We start from the raw sequence: 13,704 nt of genomic DNA, 5'->3' as shown, positions 1-13,704 counted from the left end.
ATCATCGTTTAGAGTTTAGAACCACCCTTTATAATTACCTTTTATAATCATCGTTTAGAGTTTAGAATCACCCTTTATAATTACCTTTTAGAATTATCCTTTAGAATTACCCTTTAGAATTACCCTTTAAAATTACCCTTTAGAATTACCCTTTATAATCACCCTTTAGAATACTCCCCTTTAGAATTACCTTTTAGAATTACCCTTTAGAATTACCCTTTAGAATACTACCCTTTAAAATTACCCTTTAGAATTACCCTTTAGAATTACCCTTTAGAATTACCCTTTAGAATTACCCTTTAGAATACTACCCTTTAAAATTACCCTTTAGAATTACCCTTTAGAATTACCCTTTAGAATTACCCTTTAAAATTACCCTTTAGAATTACCCTTTAGAATTACCCTTTATAATCACCCTTTAGAATACTCCCCTTTAGAATTACCTTTTAGAATTACCCTTTAGAATTACCCTTTAGAATACTACCCTTTAAAATTACCCTTTAGAATTACCCTTTAGAATTACCCTTTAGAATTACCCTTTAGAATTACCCTTTAGAATTACCCTTTAGAATTACCCTTTAGAATTACCCTTTATAATCACCCTTTAGAATACTACCCTTTAAAATTACCCTTTAGAATTACCCTTTAGAATTACCCTTTAGAATTACCCTTTAGAATTACCCTTTAGAATTACCCTTTATAATCACCCTTTAGAATACTACCCTTTAAAATTACCCTTTAGAATTACCCTTTAGAATTACCCTTTAGAATTACCCTTTAGAATTACCCTTTAAAATTACCCTTTAGAATTACCCTTTATAATCACCCTTTAGAATACTACCCTTTAAAATTACCCTTTAGAGTTACCCTTTAAAATTACCTTTTAGAAGTATCCTTTAGAATTATCCTTTCGAATCACCCTTTGGAATGACCCTTTAGAATCACCCTTTAGAATTACCCATTATAATTACCCTTCAGAGTTTAGAATCACCCTTTATAATTACCCTTTAGAATCACACTTTATAATTACCCTTTAGAGTTTAGAATCACCCTTTAGAATTACCCTATATAATTACCCTTTAGAGTTTTGAATCACCCTTTATAATTACCCTTTAGAATCACCCTTTATAATTACCCTTTAGAATCACACTTTATAATTACCCTTTAGAATCACCCTTTATAATTACCCTTAAGAATCACACTTTATAAATACCCTTTAGAGTTTAGATTCACCCTTTATAATCACACTTTATAATTACCCTTTAGAGTTTAGAATCACCCTTTATAATTACCCTTTAGAATCACACTTTATAATTACCCTTTATAATCACACTTTATAATTACCCTTTAGAGTTTAGAATCACCCTTTATAATCACCCTTAAGAATCACACTTTATAATTACCCTTTAGAGTTTAGAATCACCCTTTATAATCACCCTTTAGAATCACCCTTTATAATTACCCTTTAGAATCACACTTTATAAATACCCTTTAGAGTTTAGAATCACCCTTTATAATTACCCTTTATAATTACCCTTTAGAATCACCCTTTAGAATTATCCTTTAAAATTACCCTTTATAATTACCCTTTAGAATTATCCTTTAAAATTACCCTTTAGAATTACCCTTTAAAATTACCCTTTAGAAATACCCTTTAGAATTACCCTTTAGAATTGCCCTTTAAAATTACCCTTTAGAATCACCCTTTAGAATCACCCTTTAGAATCACCCTTTAGAATCACCTTTTAGAATTACCCTTTAGAATTACCTTTTAGAATTATCCTTTAGAATTATCCTTTAGAATTATCCTTTAGAAATATCCTTTCGAATCACCCTTTAGAATGACCCTTTAGAATGACCCTTTAGAATTACCCTTTAGAATTACCCTTTAGAATTACCCTTTGGAATCACCCTTTAGAATCACCCTTTAGAATTACCTTTTAGAATTACCTTTTAGAATTATCCTTTAGAATTATCCTTTCGAATCACCCTTTAGAATGACCCTTTAGAATCACCCTTTAGAATCACCCTTTAGAGTTTAGAATCACGCTTTATAATTACCCTTTAGAATCACCCTTTATAATCACCCTTTAGAGTTTAGAATCACCCTTTATAATTACCCTTTAGAGTTTAGAATCACCCTTTATAATCACCCTTTAGAATCACCCTTTATAATTACCCTTTAGAGTTTAGAATCACCCTTTATAATTACCCTTTAGAATCACCCTTTATAATTACCCTTTAGAGTTTAGAATCACCCTTTAGAATTACCCTTTCGAGTTTAGAATCACCCTTTAGAATTACCCTTTATAATCACCCTTTAGAGTTTAGAATCACCCTTTATAATTACCCTTTAGAGTTTAGAATCACCCTTTATAATTACCCTTTGGAATGACCCTTTAGAATCACCCTTTAGAATCACCCTTTAGAATTACCCTTTATAATTACCCTTCAGAGTTTAGAATCACCCTTTATAATTACCCTTTAGAATCACACTTTATAATTACCCTTTAGAGTTTAGAATCACCCTTTAGAATTACCCTTTATAATTACCCTTTAGAATCACACTTTATAATTACCCTTTATAATCACCCTTTATAATTACCCTTTAGAGTTTAGAATCACCCTTTATAATTACCCTTAAGAATCACACTTTATAATTACCCTTTAGAGTTTAGAATCACCCTTTATAATCACCCTTTAGAATCACCCTTTATAATTACCTTTTAGAATCACACTTTATAAATACCCTTTAGAGTTTAGAATCACCCTTTATAATCACCCTTTAGAATCACCCTTTATAATTACCCTTAAGAATCACACTTTATAATTACCCTTTAGAGTTTAGAATCACCCTTTATAATCACCCTTTATAATTACCCTTTAGAATCACACTTTATAAATACCCTTTAGAGTTTAGAATCACCCTTTATAATTACCCTTTATAATTACCCTTTAGAATCACCCTTTAGAATTATCCTTTAAAATTACCCTTTAGAATTACCCTTTAGAATTATCCTTTAAAATTACCCTTTAGAATTACCCTTTAAAATTACCTTTTAGAATTACCCTTTAGAATTACCCTTTAGAATTACCCTTTAGAATTACCCTTTAGAATTGCCCTTTAAAATTACCCTTTAGAATCACCCTTTAGAATCACCCTTTAGAATCACCCTTTAGAATCACCCTTTAGAATCACCCTTTAGAATCACCCTTGAGAATCACCCTTTATAATTACCCTTTAGAATCACCCTTTAGAATTATCCTTTAAAATTACCCTTTAGAATTACCTTTGAAAATTACCCTTTAGAATTACCCTTTAGAATTACCCTTTAGAATCACCCTTTAGAATATTACCCTTCAGAATTACCTTTTAGAATTAACCTTTAGAATTATCCTTTAGAATTACCCTTTCGTATCACCCTTTAGAATTACCCTTTAGAATTACCTTTTAGAATTATCCTTTTGAATTCTCCTTTAGAATTATCCTTTAGAATTACCCTTTAGAATTACCCTTTAGAATCACCCTTTAGAATCACCCTTTAGAATTACCTTTTAGAATTACCTTTTAGAATTATCCTTTAGAATTATCCTTTCGAATGACCCTTTAGAATGACCCTTTAGAATTACCCTTTAGAATCACCCTTTAGAATCGCCCTTTAGAATGACCCTTTAGAATTACCCTTTAGAATTACCTTTTAGAATTATCCTTTAGAATTATCCTTTTGAATCACCCTTTAGAATGACCCTTTAGAATTACCCTTTAGAATTACCCTTTCGAATCACCCTTTAGAATGACCCTTTAGAATTACCCTTTAGAATGACCCTTTAGAATGACCCTTTAGAATTACCCTTTGGAATCACCCTTTAGAATTACCTTTTAGAATTATCCTTTAGAATTATCCTTTCGAATCACCCTTTAGAATGACCTTTTAGAATAATCCTTTGGAATCACCCTTTAGAATTACCTTTTGGAATAATCCTTTGGAATTATCCTTTTGAATCACCCTTTAGAATCACACTTTATAAATACCCTTTAGAGTTTAGAATCACCCTTTAGAATTGCCCTTTAGAATCATCCTTTAGAATCACCCTTTAGAATCACCCTTTAGAATCACCCTTGAGAATCACCCTTTATAATTACCCTTTAGAATCACCCTTTAGAATTATCCTTTAAAATTACCCTTTAGAATTACCCTTTAGAATTACCCTTTAAAATTACCCTTTAGAATTACCCTTTAGAATTACCCTTTAGAATCGCCCTTTAGAATATTACCCTTTAGAATTACCTTTTAGAATTAACCTTTAGAATTATCCTTTAGAATTACCCTTTCGTATCACCCTTTCGAATTACCCTTTAGAATTACCTTTTAGAATTATCCTTTTGAATTCTCCTTTAGAATTATCCTTTAGAATTATCCTTTTGAATCACCCTTTAGAATGACCCCTTCAGAATTACCCTTTAGAATTACCCTTTAGAATCACCCTTTAGAATCACCCTTTAGAATTACCTTTTAGAATTACCTTTTAGAATTATCCTTTAGAATTATCCTTTCGAATGACCCTTTAGAATGACCCTTTAGAATTACCCTTTAGAATTACCTTTTAGAATTATCCTTTAGAATTATCCTTTTGAATCACCCTTTAGAATGACCCTTTAGAATTACCCTTTAGAATTACCCTTTAGAATCGCCCTTTAGAATTACCCTTTAGAATTACCTTTTAGAATTATCCTTTAGAATTATCCTTTTGAATCACCCTTTAGAATGACCCTTTAGAATTACCCTTTAGAATTACCCTTTCGAATCACCCTTTAGAATGACCCTTTAGAATTACCCTTTAGAATGACCCTTTAGAATTACCCTTTGGAATCACCCTTTAGAATTACCTTTTAGAATTATCCTTTAGAATTATCCTTTCGAATCACCCTTTAGAATGACCCTTTAGAATTACCCTTTGGAATCACCCTTTAGAATTACCTTTTAGAATTATCCTTTGGAATTATCCTTTCGAATCACCCTTTAGAATGACCCTTTAGAATTACCCTTTAGAATTACCCTTTCGAATCACCCTTTAGAATTACCCTTTGGAATCACCCTTTAGAATGACCCTTTAGAATCACCCTTTAGAATCACCCTTTAGAATTACCTTTTAGAATTATACTTTAAAATTATCCTTTCGAATCAACCTTTAGAATTACCCCTCAGAATTACCCTTTAGAATCACCCTTTAGAATTATCCTTTAGAATCACCCTTTAGAATATTACCCTTTAGAATAATATTACCCTTTAGAATTACCCTTTAGAATTACCTTTTAGAATTATCCTTTAGAATTATCCTTTCGAATCACCCTTTAGAATGACCCTTTAGAATTACCCTTTGGAATCACCCTTTAGAATTACCTTTTAGAATTATCCTTTGGAATTATCCTTTAGAATTACCCCTCAGAATTACCCTTTAGAATCACCCTTTTGAATTATCCTTTAGAATCACCCTTTAGAATATTACCCTTTAGAATAATATTACCCTTTCGAATTACCCTTTCGAATCACCCTTTAGAATGACCCTTTAGAATTACCCTTTCGAATCACCCTTTAGAATTGCCATGGTGATCCATGGTGGTTATGGATCGTGGAGAAGAGATTGTGGACCAGGATGGAGGATGACCTTAGGAGGTGTTATACAACCAATTTGAAGCCCTGGACGAATGAATGTGATCACGCAAACTGAGGCAGGAGGTTCCGCAAATGGGAATGAACAAAGCAGCCAAATGGAATTTAAAAAAAATCCATTCATACCATGAGACATGTTGATTGTGCCAATTGTCCAAATGTTAATAAAACAACTTTGTACTCTTGGCATTTATACCATGAAGCCAATTGTCACTACAGCACTTTGGATGAATAACGTAGCACCAATTTCAATTGAAATCATTAATTCCAATGTAGCCGAACGACTAACCCTGTGGAAGTGATGGACTCAACAAATGAGCATGGGAATAAAGCATGGAAGGAACACAATGAAGGACCAGTTAGGCAAAAGCCATGTGTCTGTATCTACGCCCCACCGTTCCTACGTTCTTGAACGTTCCCCCATTGTAATCTGTCCTTGTATGGCCGACTCACCCAGTGGCACTTCCCGCACACTGCACTTGTTCTTGCTCTTACTTTCAAGGTGCTGGTTGTTGGTTGCTGTGCCTGCTGCCACTTTTGCCTATTTTGCACATGCTGTACCTGCCCATTTTGAGGTGCCTTCTAGTCTACTGTTCTGGTGGTTCATTGTGTGCTTACAATTTGGTTGGACCGGCATGCCAGGCAGCACAGGGACAGCCCTGGACCGTCTGCTGTGCGACCAGAGGAAAGACCGCCACATGCACCAGTATCGCGCGTGGAGCAGTCTTCCCTTTTCTTTCTCTCTTGTCCATTCTTTCTTTGTCCTGTGTCCCCCCCCCCCCCCCCCCCACCTCCCCGAGTGAAATCAAAAAGTTATTACCTCCGCCACCAAAGGTGGATGGGGGTTGTGTTTTCACCCCTGTCTGTCTGTCTGTTTGTTTGTCTGTGAACAGGATATCTCAAAAGTTGTGGATGGATTCGGACGAAAGTTGGTGGACAGGTTGTGTGACTAGGACAAAATTATTAGATTTTGGTGACGATCCGGATCCAGATCCGGCCTATCGGTGAGATCCAAAATGTAAACTGTTCAGCTTGTTGGATGTATGCGTTATACCGAGTGCTGTTCTAGTTTTTTTTTTGCTGTTTGTGTCAAATGTAGTTTGAGTACACGTGGTCTTTGCTTTGCATTTTGGGATGCTTTCTAGTTTAACATAAATTCTTATCATATAATACTGTCGTTTGTGATGTTCTTTTCAGGGACAGAAAGGTAATGCTGGACCTCCAGGGAAGACTGGAATAGTGGGTCCTCCTGGTCTCCCTGGAAGTGATGTAAGTTGTTCCTCTATCAAAACTAAACAATACATGGGAGTTTGTTGAATTTTTGGTCCAGTTCCCTGGGAGTCTTTAGCGGAACATTGCTTATGTTACTTGCCCGTGTGGCAGGAGAGGCGGGTTGTGGGTTTTTGGGGGGTTCTTTCTGTCTTTCAGGTTGAATTCCTGGTCCTGCAGTAGCTCGAGGCTACCGTTGGAGTCGGTGTTCACAAAGACTTGCCCCCAGAAAGCCAGAAGCCCGAACCCGGATGTAGCGCCCTCATCATCTGCCGCATAATCTCGGGCTCCCCTTCTCTCCCAGTTAGTGACTGGATGTAGCACAGGGCACGGAATTACTGGACGTCCTTCTGAGGCCACTAGTTTGCACTGTTTGTTCCATCTGGAACATTCTGTGTGTATCTGCAGTTTCTATCTGGAATGTTCTCCAGAATCCCCTGAAACCTCTCATCCCCTCTTTATTCTGCTGTGGCCGATCATCTGCAGCACCTCCATCCTCATTAGATTTTCCCATTTTCTTTCTTTACTTTTCCACCCTGTGGACCACTCTTGGTTTTTGGTCTCGACCCTTCCCCTTGTAGTTAATAAATAAATAAAGTTCTGCAACAGGTACACTATTTTGGTGCCAATAAACCATATAACAGGTACACATCATGCACATGACCATGACAAATGAAACGTTGAACTGGCAAGCAGTGGTGAGGTTAAAGGTCGAGTGAAGGTGCTGTTATCATTTTGGGTGGATTTAGATAATAATTTGCCCTCTTTCACATAATAATCACTTCCTTGTCGTAAAAACAAGAACTTAACGGAGGCTTTTCCACACCTGGCCACTTGCCTGACTTTCGGCATGTGTTTTTCCAGACCAGGTGCTTACATTCCGACTATCCACAATGATAACTCGGGATTGTCATTCAAGTGGGTCTTGGGGCTAACAGTAAACTTTTATACATCAGCAACTTGCTGTAGGTTAATAATCAGGAAATCCTTTTTTTTGTTCATCTTGTGCTCCAAGAGTAACTGTCATGTCATTAACTTAGACCAGTAACAGGGCAATTACTTTTCTAATTACATTAATGAAACACACAGGGATTTGGAAAATAGGCTGGAGGCAAAGTGGAAGCACAACCGACTGTCAAGTTTCACCAGAGTTTATCCTTTATGCTACTCTCTCCATGGAATTCTGCTTTTATCCCTTTTTATCCATGCCATGGAATTCTATGACTCACTTTTTTCATCCTGCTACCTGGACTCTCTGTATTCCACCGCCTCCTTTTTAGGTTATTTCTCCGAAATAACCTCGTAAAGTGGGTCCTGGTGTCCAGCCGTCCGGACGTACAGTACCTTTCCCTTTTTAACACACGCTCTTTTGACTTATCGATCACCCCTTTGTAATACATCTTATGTTGTTGCAGGCCTTAGGTGGACCGCTAGGTCCCCCTGGATTTCCTGGTGAAATGGGACCTGAAGTGAGTTTGTTTCGTACATAACACCGATGTCATACATCATCTCACGTCATCCAAGTATGTATGTAATGCGTCATACCAGAGGGTCTATAAAGAGCGGCTTGTCTGGGAAACTTGCTTATATGGTTGTTAGTGACTGCATTGTTCATTTTGTAATGACTAGGCCATTATGTGCCTCGCAACAATCTAAATTCCTGCCTCCCGGTCTATAACTGCTCTGGTTGTACCCCGTCACATAGTAGTCAGATGTGGGTGAATTCCAATATCACGAGAAGGGGAAATGGGAGAGGGGAGGGTTTCAGAGCTGCAATCGTGTGGCGAAATTGTCACCTTCATGGGCGCAGCCATCTTGGATTTCCCTTCACCACAACGGGACATGTGAATTTAGAATGACCTTGCTTTCGGTTGAATTCATCCAAAAATGGCAGAGGTGCTGTTTTAATCATGAAGTCGAAATTACGAGAGAGTATTTCTGAAATAGCAGGAAGTTCAAATGGGCAGGGCTTCAATTTCAAAAGCAGGAAGTTCAAATAGAAATTTGTAAAACAAGCAACGGTACTCTCCCTACGGGCGGGGCTTCAATTGGGAGGCCCAAATGAAAAGGCAAAATATCAGAAATTTAAGGCTTTTTTATTTTAAACGATTTATATAAACATCCGTTAAATCATATCACACGCAAATCATCAAAATCTAAACAGTATTTGTAGAATTTCAATAAAAGCCACATCACTGTTCATATCGATAAATATTATTCCATCATGTTTGGAAAAAACTGGAAAATTGGAAAAATTGGAAAATTGGGAAAACAATATAGCCTATTTTACTCCAGGGGGTCCCAGGAATACCCACCCAAAATTTCGTTGCGATCGTTTCAGCCGTTTTTGCGGTACCTGGGAACAGACGGATGGACAGACGGACAGACATTTGGTGAATTATAGTAAGATTTGGAGGGAGCTGAAGGGCTAACGTGCCACTGATTTATTAAAAACGAATAATAATAAAACTTGTAGAATGGAAGGTGATTGAAATCCTACCCTTCATTTGCAATTGGTCATTTGCTTTGACACCAATACAAATTTTTCTTGCGGACCCTGAGCATCAAAAAGCGACATATATCGAACAAACAGTTTCAAATGGGGCACCTCGCCGCCATTAGAGCATTTACATTGCATCAGATGTGGCAATAAATGTGAATTGGTGCTCCCAGCTTTGCCAACGCAATGATGGAAGACGCCATTTACATTTTTACCTACTCCATCCCTACCCTGTTTAGAATCCCATCTCCCATGTAGGCACAGACAACTTGCTAGTTTAAAAAAGGTGGTGTTGCTCTCATTCATAGAGGCATGTATTTTTTAGGGTGGGGGTAAGGCAAAGTTTGAGGTGGGAGGGCGGGTCACAAATTGCCCAAAAACAGTCACGTATTTTGTGTACTGCCCTTACCTGGGGTGTGTTCCATAATCAATTAGCTTGCTATTGCTCGCCAAGCCAGCCATGCTAATTATCAACCGCTTCATTTGATTGGTCGCTTGGGTGCTTAATTATCCACTTGGCGAGCGATCTACAAGCTTATTGGTAATGGAACGCACCCCGGAGCCAAACAGGAACCGGTAGTTTCCATTTGCTGTTCGATGAATGAACTCAATCCCACTGTTTGATGCTATTATGACTTTTGCCTCTCTTGCAGGGGAACACCGGTCCCATTGGTCCTCCTGGACTCACCGTGAGTCCTCTCTCTTTCTCTCTCCCTCTCTCAATCGCTCTCCCTTTCTCTCGATCTCTCTCGCCCTCCCTCTCTCTGGTCTCTCCCTCTCTCAATGTCACTCTCCCACTCTGTCAATCTCTCTCAACCGATGGTCCCATAATCACCTACAGCTAACCACAAGATGGTCCCATAATCACCTACAGCTAACCACAAGATGGTCCCATAATCACCTAAAGCTAAATACAAGATGGTCCCATAATCACCTGCAGCTAACCATAAGATGGTCTCATAATCACCTGCAGCTAACCATAAGATGGTCCCATAATCACCTGCAGCTAACCATAAAATGGTCCCATAATCACCGATACCTAACCATAAGATGGTCCCATAATCACCTGCAGCTAACCACACAATGGTCTCATAATCAGCTGCAGCTAACCACAAGATGGTCCCATAATCACCTACAGCTAACCACAAGATGGTCCCATAATCACCTGCAGCTAACCACAAGATAATTATGCACTCACCTGCATCCAATCAGGTAAGTGTGGAATTATCTTGTGACTAACACAATATTTATTTTTTTTGTACACAGAATCGAGGCTCGTGAAAGAGCTAACATTTATTTCACAAACAAATCAAACAGACAAACAAAATATATAAGAAGAGGGACCGGTAGACAAGATGGGGAGAGAAGGGGAAGCACACAAACACAACATTTGAGAGCAGGGACATCGGGAGATGTGTGGGAGGGAGAGGGCTTGGGGGAAGGATGCGTGCGAAGGGGGGGAGGGGGGTGGGAGAAGTATAAAACACAAGGACACCACGGACTTCCAGGACAGAAGTTGGTATTTCAAAAAAGTGGATTTGGGGTCAAATTAGCAGGGGTAGAAAAGTTCAAGGTTTTGGATGGGGGAAGATAAGAGATGGTGGTGAACAACTGTTTTAAAGACCTGGAGGGAGGAGTGGGATTGAAGAGAGTGAGGGAGTTTGTTCCAGAGGTGGGAGAAAAGAGGAATGAAGGAGTGAAGGTGAGCAGAGAGTCTTGATTTTGGCAGTTTAACCATAAGAGGGTTGCAGGCAGATATTGTGCGACCTGTAGGAATATTTGGGGGACAGAGCCCAGAGAGAGTTGGGGGGGGGGCAAGGCCGGAGAGGAGTTGGTAGAAGATGGAAAGACCACCAACCTGCCTGCTGTGAGTGAGTGAAAGGCTCTTGGAGTTAGCTTCATCACGGGAGATTCCAATGATTCTGAACGCTTTGGTTTCAACAGCGTGAAGACGAGCTAGGTGTGAGGCAAGAGCACCAGCCCAGAGGGGAGAGCAGTATTCCATTGAGCTGCGGATGAAAGCCTTGTATGTGGTGAGGAGCTCAGGTGTGCCAAGGAAGGACTTCGCATGACGGAGGATGCCCAGTCGGCGACTGGCTTTGGAGGCCAGATTTGAAATGTGGTTTTCCCAGGAAAGATCATGGCAGATAGTGAGACCCAAAAGCTTGAGTGACAGAACTTCTTGGAGAGGATTATTCAGAAAGTGGATGGGAGGGTTGTCCAGTCGGTCTTTTCGGAGAGACATCGTAAGAATGTGAGATTTGTCAGGATTGAAAGACATGTTCCACTTGTTTGCCCAGTCTGTGATTTTGTCCAGGTCTGCAGAGAGTGAGGAGGCTGCAGACTGCTGATCTGAGGGATGAGGAATGGAGCGACAGAGAGTAGAGCCATCAGCAAAGAGATGGAGAGGATTTTCAAGAGAGTCAGAGAGATCATTGATGAAGACCAGAAAAAGCACAGGGCCCAGAACACTGCCTTGGGGAACTCCAGCCTGAACAGGAAGAGGAGATGAGAGAAACCCATTCAGGGCCACACATTGACCGACTAGAGAGGAAGTCCGCCAGCCATGCGTGGAGATTTCCATGGATACCAAAGGAGGAGAGTTTGGTGAGCAGAGCGGGGTGCCAGACCGTATCGAAGGCACGTGATATGTCAAGGGAGACAGCTCTGATTTCCTGTTTGGCATTGATGACCTCCATCCATTGTTGAGAAAGCAGAAGCAGCATGTCCAGAGTAGAGTGACCAGGTCTGAAACCAAATTGATGATCAGAGATCAAGCCATTGGAGAAGAGGAAAGATTTAATATCCAAAGCAATGATGGATTCCATGACTTTGCTGATAATTGGGAGAAGGCTGATTGGTCTATAGTTGCTAGGATCTATTTTTGCACATTTTTTGTGTAAAGCGGTGATGTTGGCTGATTTCCAAGCAGATGGCAGATGACCTTGAGCAAAAGAGAGGGTGAAGAGAACAGAGAGAGGGAGTGAAAGAGCGGAAGAACAGTATTTTATGACCCGTGGGCTGATGCCGTCAGGTCCAGTTGCAGAATCAGAGTCGAGGGTTGACAGAAACTTTTCCACCTTGTCAGGAGGAAAGGACACAGAGTCCAGGAGCAGCTGGGTATGACTGGGTATGGTGGGTACAGAGAGGGATGGGTTTGGGACACAAGATTTAGAGGCAAACACAGAGTTGAGGCATTCAACTTTTTCACGTGCAGAGTCAGCCGTGTAGCCGTTTGAGGTGAGGGAGGGGATGGAGGGGGAACAAACACCAGAAACAGATTTGACCAGACACCACCAGGATCTAGAAGAGGGAGACAGATCAGAGAGTTCGGTCTTGAGAACGGAGAGATATTGTATTTATTACATATTGTGTTGTCTTGCAGATATTGTATCTTTACAGATATTGTATTGGCTGTAGCTAACCACCAGTTCATCTCCAATTTGCACATGGTCAAAATGGCCTTTACCTGTGCATTAACTGTCTATCTATGTATCTGTGTAACATATGTATTATCTATAACTACGTATCTATATATAGTCGGACCCCGCTATTCGTGGGGGATTTGTTCCTGGAAAATCCGCGAATAGCGAAACCCGCGAATAGGGTAGGGGAGCATTGTTTCAATGGAAAAGGGGGGGATAGGTTCCCGAGTCGCGAAAATCCATGAATAGAGGACCAATCCGCGAACAGCGAGGCAAAATCTGCAAATCCCGAGAATGTCGACGATAATCCGCGAAGGTCGATGAGCGTCCCAGAAATGGCGAGACAAAACCCACGAATGTCGGCAATAATCCACGAATGTCGATGAAAATCCGCGAATGAATGCCGTGTCATTGTTTCAATGGGGAAAAGGGAGACAGCTAATTGCACTAATAAATACTGTGGAGTGTTTTCATTCTGTACAGTAACTCGCAAAGATGACGTGTTATGCAGCTGGTGGGATATCCCACGAACCATTGTTTACCTGTGAATAGTGGAATATCACATGAAGCTATTGAAAGTGTGAATGATGGGATATCCCGCGAAAGCCGTAAAAACGCAAAACACATGGCAGCAAATGCAGGAGCAGGTCATGCTCGTGGCCTGTAGATGTTTTTTTGCGTATGTCCAGCTGCTTTATGCATGGCTGGTGAAAGATGGGTTTTATAAATACCGTATGTCAAGCCATCGGCTCATTAAAAAAAAAAACTTGCGCCCCTGAAAAACTGTGAATTCGTAGAACACGGCTGCGAATAGGAAAAAAAAACCCCTGCATTTTCA

The 13,704-nt window shown here is 39.5% G+C and overlaps 1 protein-coding gene across 1 annotated transcript in view; it reads left to right on the top strand.

Moving 5' to 3' along the window:
- Positions 1 to 13,704, top strand: part of LOC137424097 (uncharacterized) — a 175,100-nt gene that overhangs the window by 59,742 nt on the left and 101,654 nt on the right. Inside the window, exons 4-6 of the mRNA XM_068111564.2 lie at positions 6,870 to 6,941; positions 8,357 to 8,410; positions 10,095 to 10,130. Coding sequence (XP_067967665.2) covers positions 6,870 to 6,941; positions 8,357 to 8,410; positions 10,095 to 10,130 — 162 coding nt within the window. The remainder of the gene's footprint in view (positions 1 to 6,869; positions 6,942 to 8,356; positions 8,411 to 10,094; positions 10,131 to 13,704) is intronic.

This window comes from Myxine glutinosa, chromosome 3, assembly GCF_964187855.1.
Source record: "Myxine glutinosa chromosome 3, kmMyxGlut1.1, whole genome shotgun sequence".
NCBI classification, from domain to species: Eukaryota; Metazoa; Chordata; class Myxini; order Myxiniformes; family Myxinidae; genus Myxine; species Myxine glutinosa.
Note: the sequence above shows the minus strand (reverse complement) of the source record. Positions and strands in the feature narration are given on the sequence as shown.